The sequence below is a fragment of the Bombus pyrosoma genome, linkage group LG5, assembly GCF_014825855.1.
Source record: "Bombus pyrosoma isolate SC7728 linkage group LG5, ASM1482585v1, whole genome shotgun sequence".
Lineage (NCBI taxonomy): Eukaryota > Metazoa > Arthropoda > Insecta > Hymenoptera > Apidae > Bombus > Bombus pyrosoma.
The window spans coordinates 5,030,655-5,057,677 of record NC_057774.1 but is presented as its reverse complement, the minus strand read 5'-3'; the positions used below and the strand labels follow the sequence as shown (position 1 = coordinate 5,057,677).

General features: G+C 30.2%; 9 protein-coding genes across 15 annotated transcripts; 3 read left to right on the top strand and 6 right to left on the bottom strand.

Moving 5' to 3' along the window:
- Positions 1-527: 527 nt before the first annotated feature.
- On the bottom strand, positions 528-1,329 carry LOC122567931. Its single transcript, XM_043727104.1, has one exon. The coding sequence runs from the start codon at positions 1,142-1,144 to the stop codon at positions 752-754; it is 393 nt and encodes a 130-aa protein (XP_043583039.1). The 5' UTR covers positions 1,145-1,329; the 3' UTR covers positions 528-751.
- A 1,430-nt stretch (positions 1,330-2,759) lies between these two features.
- On the bottom strand, positions 2,760-5,496 carry LOC122567926 (aarF domain-containing kinase 1). The gene is made up of 2 exons (XM_043727096.1): positions 4,989-5,496; positions 2,760-4,898 (listed from the first exon to the last, which is right to left on the bottom strand). Exon 2 carries the CDS (start codon positions 4,836-4,838, stop codon positions 3,270-3,272), a length of 1,569 nt encoding a protein of 522 aa, XP_043583031.1. The 5' UTR covers positions 4,839-4,898; positions 4,989-5,496; the 3' UTR covers positions 2,760-3,269.
- On the bottom strand, positions 4,820-11,845 carry LOC122567927 (ubiquinone biosynthesis monooxygenase COQ6, mitochondrial). Of its 3 annotated transcripts, XM_043727098.1 has the most exons (9): positions 11,529-11,845; positions 11,231-11,421; positions 10,907-11,146; positions 6,812-6,919; positions 6,670-6,732; positions 6,282-6,592; positions 5,878-6,160; positions 5,742-5,794; positions 4,820-4,898 (listed from the first exon to the last, which is right to left on the bottom strand). In XM_043727098.1, exons 1-8 carry the CDS (start codon positions 11,719-11,721, stop codon positions 5,750-5,752), a joined length of 1,434 nt encoding a protein of 477 aa, XP_043583033.1. In that variant the 5' UTR covers positions 11,722-11,845; the 3' UTR covers positions 4,820-4,898; positions 5,742-5,749. The 3 variants fall into 3 exon arrangements, with proteins under 3 accessions (XP_043583033.1, XP_043583032.1, XP_043583034.1); XM_043727097.1 differs by lacking the exon at positions 4,820-4,898 and having other exon boundaries at positions 5,642-5,794; XM_043727099.1 differs by lacking the exons at positions 4,820-4,898; positions 11,529-11,845 and having other exon boundaries at positions 5,642-5,794; positions 10,907-11,149; positions 11,231-11,372.
- Positions 6,928-10,886, top strand: LOC122567924 (transient receptor potential channel pyrexia). Of its 2 annotated transcripts, XM_043727092.1 has the most exons (7): positions 6,928-7,839; positions 7,899-8,197; positions 8,266-8,451; positions 8,510-8,795; positions 8,866-9,243; positions 9,320-10,289; positions 10,368-10,886. In XM_043727092.1, exons 1-7 carry the CDS (start codon positions 7,732-7,734, stop codon positions 10,859-10,861), a joined length of 2,721 nt encoding a protein of 906 aa, XP_043583027.1. In that variant the 5' UTR covers positions 6,928-7,731; the 3' UTR covers positions 10,862-10,886. The 2 variants fall into 2 exon arrangements, with proteins under 2 accessions (XP_043583027.1, XP_043583026.1); XM_043727091.1 differs by having other exon boundaries at positions 9,320-10,886.
- Positions 11,846-11,852: 7 nt separating the features above from the next.
- On the top strand, positions 11,853-16,450 carry LOC122567925 (protein FAM161A-like). 2 transcript variants are annotated; one of them, XM_043727093.1, is made up of 10 exons: positions 11,853-12,243; positions 12,437-12,633; positions 12,937-13,490; positions 13,564-13,761; positions 13,841-14,005; positions 14,624-14,845; positions 14,910-15,164; positions 15,252-15,374; positions 15,494-15,638; positions 15,815-16,450. In XM_043727093.1, the coding sequence occupies exons 3-10, from the start codon at positions 12,940-12,942 to the stop codon at positions 16,262-16,264; spliced, it is 2,109 nt and encodes a 702-aa protein (XP_043583028.1). In that variant the 5' UTR covers positions 11,853-12,243; positions 12,437-12,633; positions 12,937-12,939; the 3' UTR covers positions 16,265-16,450. The 2 variants fall into 2 exon arrangements, with proteins under 2 accessions (XP_043583028.1, XP_043583029.1); XM_043727094.1 differs by lacking the exons at positions 11,853-12,243; positions 12,437-12,633 and having other exon boundaries at positions 12,722-13,490.
- Positions 16,451-16,575: 125 nt separating this feature from the next.
- LOC122567872 lies at positions 16,576-21,425 on the bottom strand. Its single transcript, XM_043726999.1, is given in 9 exon segments — positions 16,576-17,022; positions 17,113-17,384; positions 17,457-17,766; positions 17,855-18,030; positions 18,504-18,644; positions 19,552-19,618; positions 19,621-20,312; positions 20,397-20,819; positions 21,229-21,425. Coding segments are annotated over 9 exon segments (2,487 nt in total). The 5' UTR covers positions 21,287-21,425; the 3' UTR covers positions 16,576-16,674.
- A 178-nt stretch (positions 21,426-21,603) lies between these two features.
- LOC122567932 lies at positions 21,604-22,607 on the top strand. Its single transcript, XM_043727105.1, has 2 exons — positions 21,604-22,237; positions 22,332-22,607. Exons 1-2 carry the CDS (start codon positions 22,151-22,153, stop codon positions 22,605-22,607), a joined length of 363 nt encoding a protein of 120 aa, XP_043583040.1. The 5' UTR covers positions 21,604-22,150.
- On the bottom strand, positions 22,421-24,065 carry LOC122567929 (replication stress response regulator SDE2). Its single transcript, XM_043727103.1, has 2 exons — positions 23,865-24,065; positions 22,421-23,750 (listed from the first exon to the last, which is right to left on the bottom strand). The coding sequence occupies exons 1-2, from the start codon at positions 23,967-23,969 to the stop codon at positions 23,193-23,195; spliced, it is 663 nt and encodes a 220-aa protein (XP_043583038.1). The 5' UTR covers positions 23,970-24,065; the 3' UTR covers positions 22,421-23,192.
- Positions 24,066-24,299: 234 nt separating this feature from the next.
- On the bottom strand, positions 24,300-27,016 carry LOC122567928 (ataxin-7-like protein 3). 3 transcript variants are annotated; one of them, XM_043727101.1, is made up of 3 exons: positions 26,671-27,016; positions 25,382-25,708; positions 24,300-25,190 (listed from the first exon to the last, which is right to left on the bottom strand). In XM_043727101.1, the coding sequence occupies exons 2-3, from the start codon at positions 25,596-25,598 to the stop codon at positions 24,418-24,420; spliced, it is 990 nt and encodes a 329-aa protein (XP_043583036.1). In that variant the 5' UTR covers positions 25,599-25,708; positions 26,671-27,016; the 3' UTR covers positions 24,300-24,417. The 3 variants fall into 3 exon arrangements, with proteins under 3 accessions (XP_043583036.1, XP_043583037.1, XP_043583035.1); XM_043727102.1 differs by lacking the exon at positions 26,671-27,016 and adding an exon at positions 25,826-25,849; XM_043727100.1 differs by lacking the exon at positions 26,671-27,016 and having other exon boundaries at positions 25,382-25,868.
- Positions 27,017-27,023: the final 7 nt, after the last annotated feature.

The window sequence follows — 27,023 nt, the reverse complement described above, 5'->3', positions numbered from 1 at the left end:
TAAACATTTTCCAAATTTTATTAATTTCTGTTTATTTCTATAAAAGTCTACAAAACTGTTAATTAACATTAAGCAAATATACAAAATCTTGACGTATAATGGAGCAAATATTTGAAACGGTACTACTAAATCTATAAGTTAAAATGTATTATACAAATTTTCTTTAAACTATAAGAAACGATACTACTAAATCTATAAGCTAAAATGTACTATACAAATTTTCTTTAAACTATAAGACATACAAAGTACATAATGTTTTATGTAAATTGAGATATTTTTGAAAATAAAAAATATCGAATCAAAGGCTCTATGAACATATTTCGAACGCTTATTATTAAGTATATTACAACAAAAAATTGTAAAGGGGGATGCATTGGTCCCGATACTGTTTACAAACCAAACCAATGAAAGGCGCAGACACTAGAGAACATCGGGTCCCCCCGATCGTGCGGTAACGCTTCAGCATCGTTACGAACACCAACTCCCTCCTCCCGTCCCAATGCCATCTCAAACGGTCGAGACTGCAAGTAAAAAATATCCAGATATACATCAGGATAGTAGTGCGATTTCTATTCCTGCAGCACCGACGTAATATACGGTGCTCCATAATCTCTCGAGATTCCATATAGTTGTTGTTGAAATCTCTACGCATTTGGTAAATAAAGAGTTGCGAGAAATCCTCTTGTCAAAGTGTAGTCACAGTGAGCTCCTAGGTCTTCCAAACCTGATCGCTTGCATTTTTCCCATTACTTCAGCGTTGTAATGGTACTTTTACTTCTGCCACTTTAGACATGAAATTGTCTAAACTGCTTAATTCAGGACACAATGGCTCTTTCCAGAGATTTCTCTGATTTTCCGTATCTTCATCATTGCAAAGTTCATAATTTGAATATTTTGCCTTCTTCAACCATTGTTTTTTAAGTTGCTGCCATTTTAAAGCTCTAGATGATTGCCGGATGCGTAACTGATTTTCAGCTTTGAAAAGAGTACACGTCAGCATTGCTTCAATCCGTAAATCGCGTCTGCGATTTCGGCGACACATTAATTTTTTACAGCGAACTCTGTTAATCCAAGTTACTAATTGCTCAGTATGACTTGACTTGTCGGCGTCAGATTTTCGAGATCTCTTCTTAGTGCTCATCATGATGACGACTTCGTAGTTTTCTTAATTTGTAGAAATACAAATGTCCTCTTTCTCGACGTTAACACAGTATCGATGATACTTTTCTTGAGAAATAGGTTAACATGAAGTATCGACTAATACGACATTCACGTTTTCTTATAGCTTTCTCAACTATATCACCTAATTATTGAATAAGTAATAAGTACACCAACCTGTATCTGGCTCGTGTTTGTTGTAGAACAAAATAGAAGAGATTCACACAACTACACACAAAATATTTGAAACTAGCGAGCAACACACTCTCCACTCCGTCTGCAAGTTACTAAAGAAATGGCTACGCTGCGCGTCTAATGGCCGCTTTATATACCCCCTCCGTTGCCTTTAGGTAGTGGTCTTACGCGCGACCAATAGAAAATAGTTCCTTGTAAAATCTTACATTAGTCTTGCATTCTTAGAATTTTTGAAAATTGCTTCAATCCATTTAATTTTTAAATATATTTGCGACAATTTTAATACTAAATTTTATATATTTTGCACATTTTATTAAAATTCTTCGTTTACAGGAAATAATCAATGGCGGACGAAGATGTACTGCGGCCAATTTCTAGCCAATCGCGTGCGTCATTTTGTAAACGGCACTTCCGGTGCAGATATTCTCCAATGTTGCTAAATCTCTTCACATATTATTGAACGCGTACATTAATGTTAATGCAAAAATCATTATTCCAATGATTTTAAGTTACATACATAATAAATAAAATAGGCTGTAGACTATGAAATTCGTATGAAAGAAACAGAGAATAATTAATAAATGTATATATGGAACAAAAATCTATGACATTATAGAAATTGCAATACATTGCAACACTGTCAGGAATAACTTTTACGTTGTTAAACATTATACCCACTGAGTGTAATAAGATGCTTTCCATTTTACGTTTTATTTCACGATACAAAAATAAAAATTACTTTCGTTAAATCTAAAAGTTCTTAAAAATTGAAATTTTTCAGAATATTTTATCATATTCCATAACATTAATAATTATCATATTTCATTTTTCTCTTAATTGATAAAATTTCTTTAATCGATATAAAATAAAGATATGTATTCTTTATGTTTTAATAAAGCATTCTTAAATCATGACTAATGGAATGACACATGAGAAATACATATACGCGTATGTATATAGTTAGGTACATAAGTATACACATGTATATATTTTAAGTTCACATTTAATTTTCTCAGAAATGGTTTAGTCAGTTGCAGTTACACGTTAATTCTATTTTTATATCGCGATCAAATATAGAGTATAATGAAATTGTAGCAGATTATCGAAAATAATAAATCTTCACATTTGAACTAATTTTTATAGAATGTTAATGAATAAACGATATTAATTTGTTGTTATATATAGATATAGATTAACGAATTTCTATACTTTTAATAAATATTGTACTTCGTAAAATTGATTTAAGTTTTAATGATAAATTATCTTTGACGTAATTAAGTTAAGAATATATCTTAAATAAACACGTGTAATTTCTTAACATTTTTGGACCTATGAATTTAATATGTATATATGGTTTAGTTAATGACAGGTAATGTTCGGAATTTATCAATACATTAAAAACATGATTCATGATCAAACATATTTATTGTCGTATTTTATTATTAAATACAATAATCGATCAGATATAATTTATTTCTTCTATTCTACTAATGAAGGGGAAACAAAATGTACAAGTTTTCGCATCTCATGCAAAATATACGTAAATATGATAAATTATAACAATAAAATAAAAATGTATGATTGTATATAATATGTATATACATACATATTTATAATAAATATTTAATATTATTCTTTAATTGGGATAACTTTGACTATTTGACAATCAAGATATGGCACAATAAATTTGCGCAATTATTAAAATATACACACTTGTTTAATATGAATATTGTTCTTATTTATCACAAATTAATTTTTATTTTTATGAAACTGGGAAATGTGAAACATGGAAAAGTGAAAAAAAAAATATTATAAAGAAATACAACTTTTTAAAATTATTTGTTTAAATTAATCAAATCATAACATATTTAAAGAAATGTTATACATAGCAAATTTTTCCTAGAACAATATCAATGTTAAAAAGTATAAAATTCGTTTTTCATAAATGAGTTAACAGAATTTTGTATATTAAAATTTAATGCTCCCAAGTATATATAATATAATGATAATTTAAAGAGTGCCCATTGTTGAGATATAGAAACTTTCCACTTTTCCCATATGTTCGTGCAGGTTTTCAGTTTCTCTCCATATACAGATTGTATGCAACATTTTGACATTTCCAACATTCCTGACATTCTTGATTCTGTGTTGAGAGAATATTCGATACAACGCATAAGATCATTTGTTTTAAGGATTAATAACATTTGCCTATTCACTTTATCTAGTACAGTGCTAATTTGTGGTAATAAATTTGGTATTTCTTTTTGAAATTCCTCTTTTTCCTGTATATCATATTTGGTTTTCTGAACACCAGTTATAATTGTATTCCAAGATCGTCCTGATACCATACAAGCTAATAACCCATACAAATCTGCAACACCTAAATTAGCACAATGTGTTTGCATTGCAGCTTTATTGCCATCAAATATTGCCAACCAAAGTTTAGAATATTCCCATCGAAATTCATTTGAAAGGTTTGCATACAATCCATGATCTAGAAGTATAATTTCTGCTTCATTATTTTTCTTTCTGACTAAAACATTACCAGGATGTGGGTCTGAATGTACAAAACCAACAATGAATATCATGTGGCTATAAAGTCGACCTAATTTACTGCTAACTTCATATGGATTTAAATTACTGGTTTGGATGTATTTTAAATCATTAATTTGTCCTCCTTCCAAAAATTCCATTGCTAGAACTCGTGGTGATGAAATTTCCCAATGTATTTTTGGTATTTTTAACCAATGATAATGTGAAAATATATTTTGAATTTTTTCTGCATTTTTTCCCTCTTGAGTGAAGTCCAACTCTCGAGGAATATTCTTCTTAGTTTCATCAACAAGCCAATCAAATTTAAAATCAGGGAAAACTAATGATGTTAATTTTACTAAGGCTGACATAGTTTTTATATCTACATAGGAGTTTGTTTTAACTGATCGATGTTGAATTTTAACAGCAACAACATCACCATTTTTTAATATAGCTTTATGAACTTGTGCTAAACTAGCAGTGCCTAAAGGTTCAGGATCAATACTTTCAAATATTTCGTATGGATCTTTCTTGAAATCTTCTTTAATAACAGTAAGTATATCTTTAAAAGATGACTGTGGTGCTGAACTATGTAACACCCTCATTGTATTAACATATTCTGATGGCAATAAATAATCTAGTGCGCCGATATGTTGACCTACTTTTATATAAACACCTTTGTTGGCACAGCAAAGTTCTAAGAGTTTCTGTGCTCCATATTTATGTACTTTTGATTTTAAGTCAAGATATTCCTGAGTATTTGGATCTAAATTACTACCATATAATTCGTTTCTATAATGCCTCCCAATTATAAAGACAGTAATTGCAGCACGTCCTAATCGTACAATACCTATAGCTCCCAAGTCATATTCATTTGCTCTTAAGGATGCTAGCGTTCCCAATCCAATTATTCCAAGAGCTGCACCTTTTAGCAATCTTTTTGATAAAAACATTATCAATTAAAAATTTGTCAAATACTTAAATTTTTCTGTTTGGTTTTATATATGATGAATCTGAAATGAGACAATGGTAAAAAGATTTGTCAATTTTAATACAATAATTATGTAAATATTTATAACCTTTACAAGAATGAAATTACATACTTTGCGGTAAGTTAAAATTCTTTTTTCCTCAATAAAACATCACTATATAACACGAAATCAGGTATAAAAATTATGCAATCCACTTGTGTCTTTTTGACTTATAAATTGTTCCGAAATTTCGAAGATTGTATGGTAACCTAAACTATGTATATGTAAAAAGTGTAACAGAATTTGTGTATTAAAAAATTCTATTTAAGAATATCTCAATTTTTTAATTTTTTTTTCAGAAGTATTTGGTTAATTTTGCATAATATTTGTCTAATTACTTGTCTTTTCTGAGAATATAACATCATAACCTGTTTTCATTTTGAAGCTGTTGATCTTTGCTCACATGGAATAATAATCAATTTGCATTGATCACCATTTCTCTTTAAGTATCGATATTTTTACGTTTGCATATTGATGGAGTTACATTTTGATAAATTTTATAAATCATTAATCTTATTTTTTTATGGAAAATTATGTTAAATATGAGGTATTCTAAGTAAAAGAATTTATTCATGTAATAACTATAATCAATCACAAAAAATATTGAAAATGTTATATATGAATATATATATATATGTATGTATATACATATATGTATACATATGTATTTCCATTTTGTAATATACTACACAAATTTTTAACATAAATGAAATATAAGATTATAATTCCATTAAACAAATTTTTTATTTATATATCACATATAATTACCATCAAAAGTTTGATTATAAAAATAATAATACTATGTTACTATTAATAAATATTTACATTGGTTGTTACTGATTCTTTATTTGTCCAGATGCATGTTCTATCAACGCTTTCTAAAACAGACAATGAAGTTTGACTTAATATAGAGTGTCATATTACACTTAATTTTGCTATTTTCAAATGTATTATGTTTCACCTTTATCACTGGGACAGCATTTGTCAATTGCAATCCCAAACTTCTAGCTAGTACAATAGGAGCTGCAGTTCCTTTGTATAATCGATGCAGTGCATCAATAGCAAGCATCATTGGAACATTGTATCGTTGTCTTAATGTTTCATATTTCTTTAAATACATTATGTTCCCTAAAGGAATTCCATTCATAATTGCTTCTGCAAGAAGTTGAACCAAGGCTATTACATCTCCAAAACCTAAATTTACACCTTGACCAGCTAATGGATGGACTCTATGTGCTGCATCACTGAAATATTTTGTATCAAAATTATATATGTAATACATTAAATAATAATTATATGTATTATAAGTATATATAATTATAAATATTAAAATCTATTTTAAATATTCATAGACTTTTTACTTGCCCTACTAAAACAGTTCCTGTTTGAACATAAGATACAGAATGACCAAATTGCAAAGGAAAAGCTGCACGAGATCCTTTTGAAATATCTGATACCGATGGTTGTAATTGTCCCACTACTCCAGTTTGTAAAGATAAACTTTCAAGTAATTGTTGAAGTGCTCGTAAACCACTTTCAACTATACCATCTTTTGGATAAATTTTCCATAAAGCATTGTTTACATTATCAACAAATTCTTCTTCTGAAACTTGCAAAAGTCTTTTTGCTTCATCTGTTGGTAATGACCATACAAGAGAACTAAGACAATTTGTTAACTATAAAACCCAGAAAGACAAGTTAGTGATGTTTTTTGATTGATTCTAACTACTTTATAAGAACAAAAAGTTATTACTGGAAGTAGTGCTATTGGTCCAGATGGTAAAAATCTTTGCCATGCAACAATATTTTCTATGGACTGAAACAAAAATAAAATTAATACATAATTCAGAATATAATTAACTAGTACAGAAATTTTATGATAATATTACTTTTACCTCTGATAATTTAAGAGTAGCAACTATACCCATTTGATTATAATCCCATTTCACATATTGTGTACCCATTGTTTGTCGTACTAATGAGTTTACACCATCTGCTCCAACCTGAAGCATGTATTATTGTGGTTTGATGTGAATGAAATATATTACAATAATAAAGAATAACTAAATTATAGTTTGTGATATTATATGGAGATAACACAAACATCATATCATAGGAAGGGGAAGTATATATAGAGAGGGAGCGAGAAACTGACAATATGTCTGGAAATAACTTCAGTTCTGTGCTGCATTTCAATAGGAATTCTAAATGTAATTTTAAAGTGTTTTATATTTAGTTTTCTAAAAAATTGCCTTCAATAAAATTATATTTTTGTACATTTTTATTTATTTATCACAAATTGTATATTTTTTATATGCATTATAGTTTTACATCAAATTAAAAATAAGTCCTGAAAATAGCTTAAGAAATGAAAAAACTGTTTAACTTGATCTGTTGATTTATATGTAATAAATGCAAAGTATAATTTTGTCTTCAAAGGATGATGTTATCTATTATACGCAGAAATAATTCTGAAAGTGAAGTTATATGAAAATAAAAATTTTATATTCTACTTATATTAACAGAAGAAATGTTTAAAAGAAAGAATCTAGTAATTTAGAACTTTATCTTGCTATACATATATGTTAAGAAGTAGTCAGAGCTAAATATATGCCAGTTCTGTTTTATAAACACCAAAGAACATGTGTGGTCCTGTTTCAAACCATACTGGCAACTGAAAATAGTTTTTAAGTGCTTGAAACTGAAGATATATAGCATAAATTTTGTATGAAGTAAAATTAGGAGCAAAAATATAATTAATGTTCTAGCTATTTACTAAGTGTCAACTGAAAAGTAAAAAGATATTCAAAACAAAATGTCAATCTTAAACAACAAACCATTACTAAATAAATTTTTGAACAATCATAATTTTCAAGAAGGATCAAATGTCATGTCGTTATCTTCTACTGTTAATAATTATATAGTAAGTATGAATTGATAATATAAGTTTGGTTGCTATTTATTAAATGTCAATAATTCTAGGATGATTGTGAAGATATTTGGATGAATGACATGGAAGAAGGTAGTATAAGTTCTGAGTACAGTTCTGAGCCTGTTATATGTCATATAAAAGAGAGACAAATAACAAATCAACAACCATGGAATACAGAGGAAATTATTTTAGCTCTATCTGATCTTCCAGCAGGAAAGCATGCACTTTCTGTTATTCCTACCTTGCATGGAGATATTTTGGATAAAGTTTTACATGAATTTTTAAACATTGATGATAGCAAATTATCAGTGAATATTCAAAAAACTGCTACATCTCCATTTTCAACTAGGTACATCAATTATTAATCACAATAATAAAAAATTATAATAAATATAATTCAATCTCTGTTTAATATAGATATATACAAAATACATTATTGAATATTGAAAATGAAGCAGCTTTAAATACGACTGCACTACAACTTTTCCTGAGATGGCCAAATACTTGTCTCCTAGTTTCTTGTTATTTAGGTCATGTAAATGTGGTCAAAGCTTTACTAAAAAGTAAAAATGCAAATATTTCAGCTAGAGATAGTGATGGCAGGTATGTAAAAGATAATAGATAAATCTAATTCCAAAATATGAATTCATTGATTTTATAGGACACCATTACATTTAGCTGCTTGTACAGCTTCGTTAACAATTTTGGAAGAATTACTGCAACATGGAGCAAATCCATGTGAATGGGATTTTGGTAAAAAATATACACCTTTGCATTATGCTGCTGCTACTGGAGATCTTGCTTGTGTTAAATGTTTAATAAAATCACAAGCAGATGTAAATGCTGGAATACATGGAAAAAGCCCTCTTTACTATGCTGTATTAAATAATGCAGCAGATTGTGTCAAAGCTTTATTAGAAGCAGGTGCCTCTCCTAACAACCCACAGGTTTTTACTCATGAATACTAAAATATTTCTAATTACTTATATTTAATATTTAGATATAACAATTAAATAGGTTTACACAGAAACACCATTGCATGTAGCAGCTGGTTTGGGTTCTGTTATGTGCACAAAATTATTGTTAACTTATGGAGCAGATGTAAGATTTCGGTTTGGTTCTATGAAATCTACTCCATTACATCTAGCAGCTGAAGAAGGTAGTGCTGAATGTACAAAGTTACTATTAGATGCTGGAGCAGAATGCGAAGCAAAAAATGCAAGGGGACAAACACCAATGCACTTAGCAGTTTTGTCTCAATCTATGGAAACATTAGATGTCCTTCTGAATATTGGAGCAAAAGTTAACATTGAAGACAATGATGGCCGTACTCCATTACACGCTGCAGTTACAAAATCTGCTAGAGGAATCGAATTGGTGAAAATTTTATTACAGGTTCATTTACTCTTTAAGAATACTACATAATATATATGTAACTATCCATAATTACATAATTTCTTTGTCATAATAGGCTGGTGCTTTAGTCAACAAAGCAGACAAATTTGGTTATACACCTTTACATATTGCAGCGTTAAATGAAAATTCACCAACAGTAATAATGTTACTGTCGAAAGGAGCAGATCTCACTGCTAGAACAAAGGGTGGTATATCCGCATTAAGTTTTATTGTGCGCAGAACTCCAGATGTATTACCACGATTTATTTCACGCTTGGATCAAGCAATTTCTTTACATGATCATGAATTAGGTGATGTTGATTGTGAATTAAGATTAGATTTTAGACCATTAGTGTCAGGTGGCAGAGGAGAAACAAATTTGATGCTATGTTTGGTGGAATCTGGACAAAGACATATATTGAAACATCCTTTGTGTGAGAGTTTCCTTTATTTAAAATGGTTAAGAATTCGCAAATTTTTCTTATTAAGTTTGATATTCCATTCCATATTTGTTGCATTTTTTACGGCATATATTGTAGTTGAAAAATTCAGAGGAGTAGTTTTTTGGCCAGTACTAATATTTACTATCACAATAGCCGGTAAAGAATTTTTTCAAATGGCTCATGGTATATGCAGTTATATTAAAAGATGGGAAAATTGGCTTCAATGGAGTGTTGTATTACTATCAAGTATTGTATTAAATATGCCAAAACATTGCCCTGGATGGCAATGTCATGGTTGGCAACATCATGTAGCTGCTGTGAGTATTTTATTAATTTGGATAGTATTAATGATGGTGGTTGGAAAATTTCCAATGTTTGGCCTTTATATCCAAATGTTTACTCAAGTATCAATTAACTTTTTTAAATTTCTTGGTGCTTATATATTTCTTATAATAGGGTTTTCTTTAGGTTTCAATGTATTACTTAAAAATGATTCATTTAAATATCCATTAATTGCTTTGCTGAAAAGTATTGTGATGATGTCTGGAGAATTAGAATTTGAAGATATATTCATTAGTACAGAAGCACCAATTGAATATTCTGGTACTGCGCACTTCATGTTTCTAAGTTTTGTCATTTTAGTAACAGTAATTTTGGCAAATTTAATGATGGGCCTTGCAGTGTCAGATATACAAGAATTAAGAAGATGTGCTGGATTGGATGGATTAGTACGCAGAGCAGAATTAGTAGCACACTTGGAACACATGTTATTTTCCAAACTTTTAGATCATGCACCAAATGCTATAATGAAAGCATGCAGACGGGGTGCACTTCTGTTACATCCACCTCATTATTGTGCAATTTATATTCGTCCTAATGATCCCCGTGAGAAACGTTTACCACAAGAATTAATAAAAGCTATCTATCGCTTAGTAATTGAAAGAAAACATAGGAATGTGAAAACAAAAGGAACATCTATATATAATGCATATAGTATAGGAATGGATACTTCTAGATTAAATCGACTTTATAGTAGTACTTCCAGTGACAATAATCAACAATTGAATGAATTAGCTACAGAACTAAAAAGATGTTCTTTCAATATTGCTACACGTTTGGATAGGTTAACTAATAAAGTCGAAAGTATTCTACGAGAGGGTAATAACTCATTATAATGTATAGTATATGAACCATTTAAATTATGGGTATTATTTACTTACCAATAACTTAGCCTTATATCTTGTTCCATCTTTTAATTCTATTTCTGCATTTTCTTCTGGTATTTTAGGTAATTTAATATTTTCAACTTTAGAGTTATAAATTATGTTTACATTTTCCTTATTTATCAACTGTTTATTGACCGCATGTAACAATAGATCATTTTCAACTATATAAGCAATTTCTTCATTCAAGTAATCTTCATTAAATACTATCATAGCATCAGAGCATGCATCCCAAACCTACTACAAATTTCATATTTAATTGCAATATTTGGAACATTACTGTAAAACTGTTGTTTGTTACTATTATCAATGTTTCAATACCTGCATTTTTCGTACAGTACAATAACGTGTTGCTGCAATGTGTTGCCAAGCTCCTATGCTTGAAAGTAAGGTACGTGTTTGTTGATTTAAAGCAACCACACGATTGGAATATTCTTCTTGAAATTTATATTCGAATTGTTTACCACTTTCCAACAAAAGAATCTTCTTATATTCAAGTTTCCTATTGTTTGCTATTGTAAGACGTAAAGAAACATTCATCAAGTATGTTATTTATCAAATCTTTGGTAAACACTAAAAATATTGTTATATATGATTATAAATAAGTAAAAAAGCTAACCTATTGCACATGCAAGTGTGGTTCCAACCATACCACCTCCAGTAATAATAATATCATAATTTTCATGGTTTTGGGCAGAGATAGAATAATTTCTCGTCACTAGCATTGATCCATTAGGAATAAAATATTTATATCTTTTTAAAACTGATGATAAAACATCACAATATGTTACTGTTTTCATAAAAGTCGCCATTTTCCTTTTATTTATATATTCTAAATACGTATAATTTATAATGCAGAATGAAATTACTTTAAAATAAATCACATCAAAAATATATTAAATACAAATCTTTTTCAATTTCACTTAATCCATAAAATTATTTTATTTATACAGTTATTTTAATAGAATTATTTAAATTCCTTAATTATTTAAATGTGTTATTTTAATCAGTATCTCGGTACATAATTTTATCCAGATCATTTAATACTTGTCATATTAACAAATTTTGTAATATTTTATTTTATTCAAATGTGCATATGAAAACGCTTCGTATCATTTTATGACAAATAATGGCGTAACAAAACGTTTTAGTATTCATATATATTTTAGTAGTAATAATCTATTATTTGATATTTAGTAATAGTAAACTTTAAATGATGATAATTTTTCCTGATATAGTATAACGTTTGAAATGTATATAAATGAATTCTTTGAAATTCGTATAAAATGAAACTCGTATAACTCAGAATATGTGTGATTGAAATTTATATAATTGTAATTATTAATATATTCATACAGCAACTTCAATTATTTCCGTAAACAATAAATTACTTATTTTTTCTAATTTAAATGTTAATACGTTTAATTTTATTAATTTCTAACTAATTATTGTAAAAAGATCTTTATTAGTGTAGCGTTTTGTTCACCATGGTGATGAATATAACGAGGTTATATTGATCTTCCTCAGGAGTTGTTATGTGAAGCGATTAGAACCTTATAAAGTAAAGATCCAGACTCGAACTTCAGGAAATTTAACAAATGTATTATATAATAAATATAAATTAATAATATATACAATTAAATTACAATATTTTATTTCTGATTTTTAAACCTATCTATAGTTTATAAATAAATATCGTTAATATTCCATAATAAAATTCAAAGGTAAGTATTAAGGTTTATTTATATATGTGTGTGTGTGTTTGTAGAAATGATTTATGATAATTGATCTTAAATATATATAATAATTTGTCTTATAAGTTATATTGATTCATTCGTTCAAATATTAAAATTAAAGTTAAATAATAAAACTAAATTTTTGAATACTAAAACTAGTATACACTTAAAATATATTTTGTTCAACATTAGAGAAAGAAATTAATAAATAAGTAATCGTGTATCAAATAAATTTTATTAATTTTGACTGAAAACATAAATATAATAATACAAATTTATTTGTTGCAATAGGCAATGACAGAGCACAGAGGTACATCTTTTTACAATTCTTGTATAAAAGTTCCAGTAGATCCTTACAGCGGGCAACCAATTCCTTCTTATGAACGCATTGGATCTAAAAAAGACAAAGAAGATAATCTTTATAATAAACATAAAATAAATCTTACGAAAGATGATCAATTTATTAGTGAATCTGGAATATCAAGTCCTACAGAAATTATGGATAACTTTTTAGAATTTTTGGGCAGTATACCAAACTATGATCAAGTTTATCATTTATCAAATGAGCAGTTTAAGCAAAAAGTTGATTACTTAAGAAGGAAACAAAAATTATTATTGAAAAATTTACAAAATTCACTGATCAATCATGAAAATGCAAATGTGCCTAAATTTTCTGTACCTAAATATAATAAAAAATTAAAGATTAAAAGTAAGAATGATATTAATGATTTAACATTAAATGGCAAAAAGTGTTACTTAGAAGAATCTCGAACTCCTAGTCCTTTACTTTTTCTTTCTAGTAAATTTAATGAACTCTCAGAAGACCAGGATCTTTTGACAAATAGGTATATATAATTATGTAGAAGCAAATTTCTTGTATCTTATTAAGGCTGTAATTATTGATATTTCTAAATGTAGTAGAAGATATGAAGGAAATGGAACAGTATGTAAAAAAAAGATATATTTGAATAATAAAAATTGGAGCACATGGGATAAATTAAGTAGCAATGATAATATTGAAAGTGATACAGACAGTATAGAAACAAGAAGTTTGCCTGCCAATATTGCAAAGGAATGGCACCCTACTGTACCTAAGCCATTTAGTTTTACTGTACGGTGAGGAACTATATTTTCTGTAACAACAAATTAAACATTTATTCACATGAAGTTAATAATACGCTACTATATGCTTTAGAGAAGAAGCAGGAAAGTATATGGCATATACTGGAATGGAGGAACAAAAATGCAAAAATTTAAAAAGTAATAAGAAAAGTCTGCGTAGAAAACGACGTGTGAGACCAATTCCGCTAACGTCAAAGATTCCACTTTATGACAAATTATTAGCTGAAAAGGAAGAACGGTTTGTGTTTGTTTATGTCTTTCATATATAATAATACTTTTCGTTTTTATCAATATAGAGGATGGTCTGCTTAACTTTATCACTTGCAATATCTCACTTGTTTTCGATAATATTTAGAAATGTTTCAGGTACATAAGAGAGACATAATTTGATATGATTAGCTTTTTCATAGGTGAACGCGTAGAGGACATATGAAGGTCATCGATGTTTTTTAAAAAGGAATCACATATTTTTTAATACATTAATCAATTCATTTGGACATTCGCTACAAAAAAGTATATATCTATGTATATTGAGAAGTTCGTTTGTTTAGTTTAGGAGATATTTTAATGTTCATTTTGTAAAAGCTGTTATATGAGAAACAAGAAAAACAAATACAAAAGTACCACTTTACATTCTTCCTTGTCTTTCATTTCATTTGAAAAAAAAGTTGATCTTCACATGATCTTTACACGCCTACGTAGACAATAACTAATAACATTAGAATATGTCCCTCTTGAAGGTATTAAAATTTTATTTGAAATATTTTCCAATATAATTCATAGTATCGAATATATTTCGGCTTCAATTCTATGTATAGTAATAAATCTATAGTTATCACGAGCATTTATTTTTTAGGAGTCGTATAATCCGTGAAGAAAGTGCGTTAAATTTAATGTCTCAGGTACGTCCTTTTAGGCTCGAATGTGATCGTCGAGCTTGGCGATTTTTAGCAAGATCTAGCCCAGAAATTCGTAGCAAAAGCGTTAACATGAATACGAAGTTTAAGGCTAAACCAGTACCAAAGAATCTTTTCAGCACAGAAATATATGACCGTATGCTTGAAGACGAATATTACAGGTCAATACAGTATATACAGTTCTCGTCCTACATTCGATTAACTAAAAAGCAGCACAATTTTCAGGCAGTTACAAAAACAGTTAAGAGCAGCGCGATTAATGAAGTCATCGTCTTTACCGCCGTCAATGGCTAGACGAGAACGCGTTAAATCTGCGTGCACACGTTTACAGAACACAGTTAAAAATTGCAATGAAGACGTTAAGGATTCGCAACTGCCAGATAATAATTTAACGCCACTAGAAACACATAAACCAACGATACCTATTTTGCCAATGCGAGGAAATAATTTAGCAGCAATTTTAAGATGTCAAGTATCACGGTATAATACATAATATAACAAATACATATGTGTCTTTGATTTATATTACAAGGGAAGAAAATGATTGCACTTGTATTTATATTATAGAGAAAAATTGGAACGTGAAATAAGGGAAAAAATGGAAGAAAGACGTCGAGAACAAACAGCAAAAATTAGACAATCTTTGATTGGACGTAATCCAGTATGGCGAGCTTTGAGATCTGCTGCGAGGTGCGATTTTTTTAAAATAAATAGTTATTTGTTTATTTTCTTCAGTGGGGTGTTGTGTAATAGTAAAGATTAGAAATTACTCTTCATATTGTTATGACTACATAAATTTCAATTGTAAGGCACGAGCACGAAAGAGATCTTAGTATTCGAACATTACTCCGTCGCAATGAAGCGCGTGAACAAGAGGAACGTCATCGATTGCAGATGGAAATGATGCTGGATCGCGTAACACAAATACCAACACTTTTTGAACGTCATTCTCAGGTGCATAAAATTTATTTTTTTTTTTTGGGAAGAGAGAGTTTAAGATAAACTACTGTCATTATTATTATTACTACTATTATTGCTAATAATAATAATAATAATAATAATGATAATAATAATAATAATAATAATAATAAATATCGAGGAAGTAATCACTCATGAGAATATCCTTGTAGAGTTATCAGTCGTTGACACAAGGACAACAGAATGTTAGTTGTTCAAAAATGTTGCAACAAAAGAAAAAGAAAAAGCAATATAGACAAGCACTGAATACTGTAAATTCGTACATAAATTACGAAAACATTTCTAGATCGGATTCCGGATCCTCAACTAGTTCGTCGCATACTTTCTTATCAGCGAGCCAGTCCTTAAATTCATCTAATACGTCTATATCGCAATCATCTGAAAAGTCAATAACTAAATCTCAAGTTTCACTTTCGAAAAGAAAAGGAGATCGTAGTCAATTGAAAGTCTCTATAAATGAAACCGCAGAGCTGATCGAAGATAAAAATAAAAGCGATAAATTATGTGATAATGAATGTTTAATCACTAACGATGATCGCAATGAAAATGCGACACGGAGCAACAAATATAATACAGAGAGAAGGTTATCAGGTGTTCATTAAGCAATTTGACAACTATTAATTGGAATTAATCATAATCAGATAGTGACTGAAAACCTTAAAGTGATTACATACATGTATGATATAAGAGGAACATGTACGGGAAACATATGTTTTTTTCTTTATCTTTATATTTCTTCATGTATTTTACACTATATTTAAACAAAAAATAAAATCCATAAAAATTTATTTCAGTATTATTATGAAACAGATTGAAACGGTACGAACTATACGATACAAATAATTAGACTTATGTACAATCTTAATATAATATTTATAGCAGAAAAAGAATTTATAAATAAAGCGCTTTGAAATTAACAATACCAGATTAATTTTTATTCGATGTTTAAAAAGTCTATAAATTCTTAATTTTAAAAATATTAACAACAGTTTCAATATTATGTGTGCATATTTTATGCCCTGATAGTATCTAAAATCCAATCTAGGTAATACACAATCTTTGTATAAACTCCAGGTATTCCTGTCGTACCACACATGCGAGGTCCAAAACTGACAACTCCATATTGAATGAATTTTAAATTATGGTTATAATTTCCTGGAGCCTGAAGTGGTCCACCGCTATCTCCCGAACAAGAATCCGTACCGTTTTTACCGCCTGCGCACATTTGCTTGTGCCAAATTCGCGCCTGTCTTTCATACATTTCTGCACATTTATTTGTGGCTATTAGTTGTAACTGAACTTGCAGCAAGTCCGGACTCTGTGGTCCACGTTCAGTTGCGCCCCAACCCGTTACTATTACCTGTCGTAAAACGCAAGAATCATCAGTATCTACGATTAGAGAAAAGAAAAGTGACATAGAAAGATGTTCGTGTTTTACTATCGCATTTACTTTTTTTCTAGTCAAAGTTGCAGCTGATCCGATTGGCATACAAATAGGCCGCACATTTTGTGGTCTAAAATCAGCGTCCTGATCCAGTCGCAGCAAACCAATGTCATTTTGTAATCTCGCTCTTGTATATCGTGGGTGAAAGTGCATACTTTCTATACCGATATCTTGATATCTTTCAGCGCAAACGATTTCGATACCATCTTCGTCTTTGTCACAGTCGCGCTCGGTATTCAAATTATGTTCTCCTAGTCGTACTCCGATTAATGTAAAATCTAAGATATTGATTCTGAATAAAATATTGAACTAAATGAGTTCATCAGTAATACATTTTACGATCGACTTACCATTCGGTAGCGTTGTAATACAATGAGCAGCGGTGAGTACATATCGTTTATTGATTAACGATCCTCCGCATTTGAATTCTGGGATTTGTTTCCCAGTATTGTAGGCGATCAATGCCATCCATGGAAAATCAAATATGCGTGTTTTGTTGCCACCAAAAATCTTTTCTTGCGATATTGGGCCGCACAAATTATGATCCAGTAATGGTAAATTCGGATGATTCGTGACGTCTGGGGGATCGGGAATAAACAACGGATTTTCTGTTGTGGTTGTGGTTGTCGTTGTGGTTGTGGATTCAATTAATAACGAACGCTAAAATTGTAATATTTTGTCGTAACGCATTTCATTTTATATCGGAAGAGCACAAATGTTGATCATAATGGTTACATAAAATGTTTACCTGTTCGCAACACACTTTGGGATCTTTATTCTCAAATCCGCATTGTAAACTGATCAAATAATCATAAGTACCCTTTGGCAATGGTTTTTCTTGTTTTAGAATCTCTACAATTGGTTGACAACTGTGTATATTGATGCAAACACCAGTTTTATTCTGTGGCGTGGTACATATATCTCCTATAAAAAAAATCCATCGTTTACAGAAGTGGATTGCTCGGATTATCGAATTAGGTTCAAAGTATAAGTAGTGTTATTAATACTACGAAAGAAGAAACGTCGGGTGTCGTTAGTATTCAGAGTAACGTTTCATAAGTGTATCTCTCTCCAGTTGTTGTATACGGTACTGATTACAATCATAAATAAGATGCAAGTGAGATATTACGCGCGTGATATGTTAGTAGAAGCTTGTTATATGTATATCAATCGAACAAAATGTTTACTTTTCAGCAGTAATGCTTATATAAATTATTTCTTTTTTCGCAATAACCACTTAATATATTAATTTTCATTGAACAAAAATGTAAAAGAATAAGAGTAGTTTTGTATGGAGATAAATCTGTAACATGATTGTTAATATGCTTGGCAATAATTAGTAATTGTATGAAGATTATTGCTATATTGCGAGTAAGTATTTAGGAAATCCCACTCACGCGCACTGACTCCGCATAAAACCAAAATTCCGACTAAAAGTAAATGATTAATCATGTTGATTTCGAAACTATCATCAAAGCTATCGTCAAAGCTATCTTTTTCTTTTTCTTGAAACAAGTTTGAAGATTTATATTTTTTAACTCAGGTAATATTCGGTTACAAATTCTTTCTCGATTCCTTTACTTGTTCCGCTTCTTCCGATTGAAAGTAAGAAACAACGATATTTAGAAAAATAATAAAGTCGTACTTGAGATCTTTCAAACCAGCAATGAAGCGGACAAACCAGTTTCAAAATCTGTTTACTTTTATTACTTTTGCAGAGAATGGACTCGCGCGAAGAGTCTTCAGCGTACTAACTGCTGCCATCTGCTGAGTCCGATGAGCCTTTCGATTGGAAAAAATATCTAGAGGGAAGGGGTTACAAGGAAAATGTTCTCGACTAATAGGAATGTTATATTGTATCGACAGATATCTATTTGCTTTATTGACCTATTGATAATTTCATAATCAAGTAAAGCATTGAAATAAAAATATATTTTCTTCTGCGTTATATATTTGCTGATGTTGGAATAAGTCACACACATATATATATATAAAATGTATTTCTGAGAATAAGTTTCATCATTCTGACTTTGTGGTTTGGCTTATTAAGACAATTCAGGGATTTCCAATTCTAACATTGAACGTTTTACGTCATACAGGAGACGATAAGTTTCGCAGTAGACGAATCATGTCTTTGATAATTTCCGCATATTGTTTTGAAAATAACATGCACGTCATTTATTAAGGAAAAATATAAAAATAATTGTACACGTATATCTTGCATGATAGTTTGTATGACCTACAGAATCGATAACCTCTGAAACCGATAGTTATTAGTTATACTATTGATGTAACGTAACCCTATCACTAGAGAACAAAAATAATCTTCTTTCATAAAATCAAGAACGTTATATCTTCTTTCATATTATTTAACAAATGATATATATTATATATCTTTTAATTAACCTTCTTTTCATCGTTGCGCGTATGCATTTACAATTTTACAGGTATAAAGATTAGATGTAGATTGGACGAATAATTTCAATATAAATATCAAGGTCTCATTTTGCTGAGTATCCAGGGTACAAAATCAGTTACTCTAGTATAAACGCCAGGCCATCCAGGCATGCCGCAAGGTGATGGTCCAAAGGAAACAACACCAACAGCTGCCCATCTAGCGCTACCACTGCGATCTCGTTCTACAGCCATTAAAGACCCACCAGAATCTCCTCTACACGAATCTTTACCCTTTTGTCCACCGGCACAAATCTGCCCGTAACCCAATGCCACTCCTACGTTTCCATAAGTCATCTGGCATTGTACTTTGTCGACTATAGGCAACGTAAGTTTTAGTTTTATGTTCGACGATGAGCCGTTCTCTGTCTTTCCCCAGCCGGCAACAGATAGTCTTTGTCCGAGAGAAGCATTTGGTGGCAGACAAATAGGTTTTATGTAATTGGTAAACGTAACATCACGGGACAATCTTAGCAGAGCGATATCATATTTCTGATCTCTTGATCGTGGCCGGTAATTCTCATGAGCAATTTGTTCTTCGATTTCAACCGACACGGTTTCGTCCGCGCAAATTTCGCTGTTTTCATCGTCCTTAACGCAATCAGGATTGGTATCAGTATTATATTCGCCTAAACGGACACTTTGCAGTCGCCATGTACTTGGTATATCTTTGCCTTTGACACAGTGAGCTGCCGTTAGAACATAACGCTGACTTATGAGGACTCCACCACAAGCAGTATATATTCCATTTACTGAAAAATATAATTTTATGTTAATTATTTTCCATGTTTGCGTTAACTACTTTTAGAGCATCCTATCTGTTTTTAACTTCTTACATGTAAGATATTCCAAGAGTGTCATCCATGGATATTCGTCGAGTCCTGCGCGTTCTCCACCAACGATCCTTTGAGTTAAATCTTTCCCGCATTCAGTAGGAAGCAAAGGATTGTTAAAAATATCGTATTGTAGATTTTGATTGTTGGTATTTTGTTGCTCAGAATTCGAATTTGTTCTGGTGTTATCTTCAATACGAGATTCATTGCTCCGAGTTGGTGTATTGATATTTCCGTTTTGTATAGGGCAACATACTCGAGGATCAGGACCATCAAAACCGCACTGTATTTGTCTTAATATATTTATTGTTTGTGGTGTAAGGGGTCGTGTTTGAAGAATATTCAGTATTTGTGGACATTGGCGTAATCCGATGCACTGACCGGATACACCATAAAGTGACGCACAATTCGATTGTCCTTGAAATTCTAAAAAAGAAAGTTGTCTTCAATACATGAGAAGAAAATAATTAACAGTTTATGCTTGCAATAGATTGGTCATGAGAATATAAATTTGTCGTAAACTGGTGTCTTTGTATTTTATTCGTTATATTCGTTGAAATTAAAATACAGTGATGGTTCGTTCCGTAACATTGTAATTTCATGCTATCTTAAGAAAGACAACACATTGACCAATCATAAATAATGTGTAATGATTACTATTCTTCGACTATTGTTCAATTTGTCATTATTGATTTTTAAATTTTACATTATAAAAACCATCTTTAGAGCATATTGAAGAAATAAAAGCTTTATAATGAAAAAAAAACAATTCTAATCAATTAAATGTATGACTAATGTATTACAAAATTATTTAAAAAGACAATTAATAACTTACGAGCGACTGCAACAAGCATCATAGCTTGCAAGATGCCAAAAGCAAATAACTTAATCATTTTAACGCATAAAATGATAACAGTTGTTGAGAAAAACCAAAGTGTCAGATTTCACGTATAGTTTCTAAATTATTGTAGCTTTGATATGTACTTCACGCGCGATTCAGAAAATGACATCCATCGCGTTCGAGTTGAGGATGCCAACTATATAGTAAATGGTTTGTCTGCAACCATGGTCAACTGCTTCTCCCACTATTTTAATATCTATCTAGTATGATTATTCCTTCTTTTTATTCCTTTACGAAACAATACCTTTCTCAGGCTTCAAATGATTAAAAATGTCTTCAGTTTCAATTATCAGTTTAATTTAAATTTTCAAACACAAATTTTTTATGCTTAATCGGAAAGACATAAATAAATCATGAAAAAATTAGTCAAGTATGGCTTTAGAGGGACAGAGAGAGAAGTAGAGAGGAACACGTTTGTGTTTAATTCTAAGCGGTTTATAAATTTGTATATTATGTACATTTATGGATATAAAATGGATGTATTTTAGTAACAATGCGTAAATCGTTATAAACATACAAGTGCACTTATGTGTATATATATATATATATATATATATATATATATATATATATATATATATATATATATAATGTGCAATCGCGTTATAGACATTATTCAACAGTATATTTTTCCTTATACAATACTATAAATAGGAGCAAAAAGCAATACACATACCAAAGATTAAGTGTCTGAAATATATGTTTTATTTCTTATTCTTCTTTCATACGAGGAATCTTGTATTAAACAGAAGAATATCGGCTCCGATGTTCTTTAGTTTCGTTTGTACACAAAATTTTGAATCTTATATAACGATGTAATTAAATATATAAAATTTTGGAACGAAAAAGATTGAAAATGGCTGTGAAACATAATATTTGTACATTATCATTACCTACGTTAACAGATACAGCGTCCATTAAGAAAGAGAAAATTCGGAAAAATGTGAGATTTATTTACAAAGCATCTAGTTTCTTATCTTTTAAATATATTTTAAACAGCTAAATGGAATAAATCGATAATAATTACATATTTTCAGCATATTTCGAACAAAAGGTGTAAATCTTATTATTACGTTTGCCTGGGTGCTTTAATGCATACGATAGATAAGCAAATTAAAGACAAATATACTGAAAATAATTATCTATATTTAATTGGATCAAGATACATAAAAAATCTTTATAAATGGCTACAACATTGCAAATACAATAAAGTACTTGTAAATGACTTTCTAAAGTCGCTTATTACATCAGTAGCTTTATTTGCAATAGGAGTAAAACTGACTAACGAATTAGTTGCATGGAGGATATTTTAATCTATAGTAAAGGAGTTTTTAAAAAACGTCAACAAAGTTACCCTATATCTATACATTTTAAACATTAAGCTTATATTTGTACAATATAACATTTAAAATATGTGTATACGAATTAATTTTATTCCTATATTCCAGTCAATAAATAAGCCTTTCAGCAGCCAAATTGATCAACTCCACAATTTGTTAATTTCATTACCTAAATACATGATCAATTACATATATAAGTATATGATAATTCAATTTGCAAGAAACAATTGTCTTATTTCCATAAGTTCAGTTATCAGAAGAATATGACAGTACATGATGGTAAATTCTAATATCAATTTAAAGAGCAATATTTGTAATATCATGAGTATTTTTCCAATATATACAGAGTTTATCAATGTAGCCTCTGAACAGGTCATATAATCTAACGTTATAAGAATTACATTGCTTTATCATATCGAACGAAAATATCAAATAATTTTAGCATACATGAGAAGTTCTATATAAATAATTTAAATCACTTATTAATAAATTATAGTACTAAAAACGTATTTTAATTTATAAGCTCTTCAGCCATATTTAGTTTTCTTACTTATGTTACTATTTATTATTTCTATTATCTTTTGCTTCAGAATCTTTATTACCTTCGTCATCTTCATCAGAACTATCTAATTCATCTGAATCAATATCAAGATCTAACAAAATTTTCTTTTTATTTGGTTTTAGTTCTGTGTCACACTTTCGTTTTATTCCAGAAGTAGCAACTTTGAAACCTTCTTCAACTGCATCTCCAACTCTTTCTGTTAGAACCGATCTTTCGCGTTCGTAAGTTTGATCTTTAAATTCGTGTCTAGGTTCAGTGCAAAGTCTTTCTAATTTTTTCTTTTTACGTTCTGCTGCTTCTTCTTCTCGTTTTCCTTGTTTCTCGATCCAAGCTTTTAATCTTTTTTCTTCGTTGATATCACGAAGTCTGCGTCCACTTAAATCTCTACAAGCTTCACGATTTGTAGTTTTTTCGATTTGCGCTCCAATTGCTCGTAGCATGGAACCAAATCCCCCTTTCCCGCCAAACAATCGCGGTATAATAGAAATATAACCATCATAACAAGTGACATTTTCATCCACGAGTCTCCCATTGTATATGATGTAAAAGTTTTCCTGCAACAAGTTTTTATTAAAATCATTATAATAAGTCATTATTAAAATTCCTTTTCGACGTTAAACAAATTATTTTAAGGTTAGATCAACTAATTATACTACACATATACATACTGCTAATCCTTCGATTTGCTCATGTAGTTCATAAATCTTCAAAGGAGTATTGGTAGTAAGAATCTGTTTTATTCCAGAAGCGGTACTTAGCTGAATATTTAACATGTTTATTTTGTAACGCAACTTAAAATTGCTTATTGTTCTACTGAAATACTCACAGTAGCTTTGCGTCACCTGACTGAATTTTTCATGAAAAATAGCGTACGTCAGTATCTATAACCATGAATTAGTAAGTAGTAATATGGGTAATATAACTCATGTTTCAGATATTTCAAACGTAGCGCCTCCTGGTATCAAAATAACGAAACATTTAACAAAATTGAAGCATTATATGTGTATGTATTGGTTACAAATTATAGCAATTATTATTGTATGTACGTATTTAAATTACAAGTTCTTGAAAATCTAACAAACATTGGATAGAATCAATAGATATTTTTGTGATGGATAATATATTCTTAAAGCTTTATACAATGCATAGGAACATTATTATTACATAACTTTCCCTGTTAGAAAATTCATAAAATTAAAAAATGAATTAAACAAACTAATTTTAATCTCCTTGTGAAATGGGCGAACCGCGATCGCGTTTGGAACCTTTGCCTTTTCCTTTTGACTTTGTTTCTCGTTTTCTACTTATTGAAGATGTAGATGTGGTAGATGTAGAATCCGCTGGACTCGAGTGACTTGATCCCTCACGATCCCAACGCGCTAATGCTTCTCTTAAATTTTGTCCATCTCCTTCTTCATAGGTATCTACATCTACATGAAGATTATCTTGACTAGGTTGTATATTGTTTCCAGATTCCAAATTTGCTCTCATTTCTTTCCTTTGATCTTCTGTATGTTGTGGACACCGCATAGATCTCGTACACAACTTTTTTGTATGCTCTGATATTACTCCACAGATTTGTGTTAATAAAATCCTTTTATCTTCCAAGGACATATTTTCGTAATTTGATGGAGAATTCTCATTACTGCTATGAATATGTTCACTTACAGTTTCACCATTCCTTTGACTACTTTTTTGTTGTTTTGTTCTTTTTATACCATTACGATCTTTCCTGCGTTTACGCTTATCATTATTTAAGCTCCAATCAACATCATCATCATCATCGCTTATAACACCACTGAAGTTACTGAGATCTTTCGAATTATTTGCTATGCGTCTTGATGCAATTCTTGAACTATTTCGTCCCATGCCCATACATTTCTCTAAATGAGTTGCAAAACGACAAGCTGCAACTCCTCTATCACAATTTGGGCAATTGCATTCTTGGGATTTTTTGACAGGATGTTGTCCAAAAACATCCAATCCTGGAGAATCTTTAAGACATTTTACAATTAGATAAATTATATAAAAACAATAATCATTGTAAAAATAGCTACTTTAACATACTTTAATGTACTTAAAAGTATTTGTCAAATATAAACATTTTGGTAGTAAATAAACATAACCTGATTATTGAAGTTTAGTTACTGTTATCTTTAATAATATATCTTTACCATTTACTCACCTACAATAGCGTAAGATTCATCATCAGGTATGCCTTCTTCGACATCAGAACTACCAGTTTTTGTGGTTCGATGTACATCGAAAACAAATCCCATTAAAACCTCGTCCAGGAGGTCGTCATAAATTTCTTTAGTCGCACCTTCCACATTCTCGCTTTTACTCATAAATTCCAGAAATCGTCTGTTTAATTCTTGAATTCTCTCTTCAGTCACGGACATTTTAAGTGTCGAATAATCATACAATACAATCTCGTTCTGTTTACAGTGCTATGGAGACAGCTCCGCTTCGTAACGTGTGTATGTATTTCTTAGTTTTCGCTTAAGACGCGCTAATCGAATTGAAACGCTTCAAGTTAAATATAATGATTGGTTTATTGTTATTAATGTGCGCATTCTTTCAACGAAGAAATTATTTCTCGACAAGTAAACGGCTTATAAAAACTTACTGCAATATCTGAATTGCGACTGGCATGCCATACAAGTATATATATATATATATAGTATAGTAGTCTATATATGCGAAACGAAAGCCTATGGAATTATTCCTTACCTGTTTTATCTACGGATGGTTCGATCAAAACTTCACTCTAGATTTTTGTTAAAATGTACATATGTAATTATAATTAGTGATATTAAGGTTGAGAAAACAATTTGTGGTAATGCTACAACTCATTTGTTACTTTTCTATTGTACTCAATATTATCGATTCACTATCTAATCGTAAACATGGATGATTTTCGAGGTAAAACAGTCTCTTGTTTCTTATTTCAAGAGTATTATATGTATATTTAGTTTCCTTTCTCATGAATAAGTATTTCTTTAAATTTAAATTTGGAGTCTGACTCTTATTCATTTATCCTAATAATAAAATTAATAATCTGTATATTTTCTGATTACTTTTTATTTAAGAGTATTAGAGGACGATATAGGAAAAGAGAAATATACGTATACGTATGTATATGATAATATGTAATTCAATAGTTGTAATAATAGAGATAAGGTTTTATCCTTAGTCAATAGGAATAGTATTTTGTTGCAAATTTATATGTTCAATAATCTGTTGTAATAATAGCATAATAATTAGGTATATGTATAAGTAAAAATGTTAAAAACTTTCATAGTAATATACATATGTATGTCAATTATTATTTAGGAGAATAAATGTATTTTTAATAGCTTGCGTTTGGTTATTGCGAGTTCCGATGACGCGAACAGATTTCGTCCTATTTCTATAAGATATACTGTACAGCCGTCTACTTGGCAGATTACAAAAAACTATTTCCGCCATTACCATTTGTTACGTCGTGTAGGACCTCTGCGCGCCGTCCCTCGCTACCTGGCAGCCAACGGTCAACCTACAGCCATCCCGATTCTCAATGGACGCAATAACCCACCATAAAGACATTAGCCTGTAGCTGCATTGTCTCCACAAATGTTTGCCAGTCTAATTGCACGTCTGGAGAATTCCCTAATTCTAGAAATATTTGCAGTTTACGGCGGGGTCTTGGAAAGATCCTTGAGTTTATTAGGCGCTCTTAAACATCACGGAGAAAGCGGACAGTCATCAGACGGGAAAAACCCAACACATGTTCATCATAAAAGGCCATTTTTCGGTCAAAGGACACAAACACAGCAAGCTTTCCT

Coding starts and splice junctions, on each gene's coding strand:
- LOC122567932 (XM_043727105.1), top strand. CDS start 22,151: ATGGCTGTGAAACATAATATTTGTACATTATCATTACCTACGTTAACA. Junction 22,238..22,331: donor AAGAGAAAATTCGGAAAAAT/GTGAGATTTATT, acceptor ACATATTTTCAG/CATATTTCGAACAAAAGGTG.
- LOC122567931 (XM_043727104.1), bottom strand. CDS start 1,144: ATGATGAGCACTAAGAAGAGATCTCGAAAATCTGACGCCGACAAGTCA.
- LOC122567929 (XM_043727103.1), bottom strand. CDS start 23,969: ATGTTAAATATTCAGCTAAGTACCGCTTCTGGAATAAAACAGATTCTT. Junction 23,751..23,864: donor AGCAAATCGAAGGATTAGCA/GTATGTATATGT, acceptor AACTTGTTGCAG/GAAAACTTTTACATCATATA.
- LOC122567928 (XM_043727101.1), bottom strand. CDS start 25,598: ATGTCCGTGACTGAAGAGAGAATTCAAGAATTAAACAGACGATTTCTG. Junction 25,191..25,381: donor TGAATCTTACGCTATTGTAG/GTGAGTAAATGG, acceptor AATGTCTTAAAG/ATTCTCCAGGATTGGATGTT.
- LOC122567924 (XM_043727091.1), top strand. CDS start 7,732: ATGTCAATCTTAAACAACAAACCATTACTAAATAAATTTTTGAACAAT. Junction 8,452..8,509: donor GCTAGAGATAGTGATGGCAG/GTATGTAAAAGA, acceptor TTGATTTTATAG/GACACCATTACATTTAGCTG. Junction 9,244..9,319: donor TGGTGAAAATTTTATTACAG/GTTCATTTACTC, acceptor TTGTCATAATAG/GCTGGTGCTTTAGTCAACAA.
- LOC122567926 (XM_043727096.1), bottom strand. CDS start 4,838: ATGTTTTTATCAAAAAGATTGCTAAAAGGTGCAGCTCTTGGAATAATT.
- LOC122567927 (XM_043727098.1), bottom strand. CDS start 11,721: ATGGCGACTTTTATGAAAACAGTAACATATTGTGATGTTTTATCATCA. Junction 11,422..11,528: donor CACACTTGCATGTGCAATAG/GTTAGCTTTTTT, acceptor GTCTTACAATAG/CAAACAATAGGAAACTTGAA. Junction 6,161..6,281: donor ACAGGAACTGTTTTAGTAGG/GCAAGTAAAAAG, acceptor AAAATATTTCAG/TGATGCAGCACATAGAGTCC.
- LOC122567925 (XM_043727093.1), top strand. CDS start 12,940: ATGACAGAGCACAGAGGTACATCTTTTTACAATTCTTGTATAAAAGTT. Junction 13,762..13,840: donor CCATTTAGTTTTACTGTACG/GTGAGGAACTAT, acceptor TATATGCTTTAG/AGAAGAAGCAGGAAAGTATA. Junction 15,375..15,493: donor GCTTTGAGATCTGCTGCGAG/GTGCGATTTTTT, acceptor TTCAATTGTAAG/GCACGAGCACGAAAGAGATC.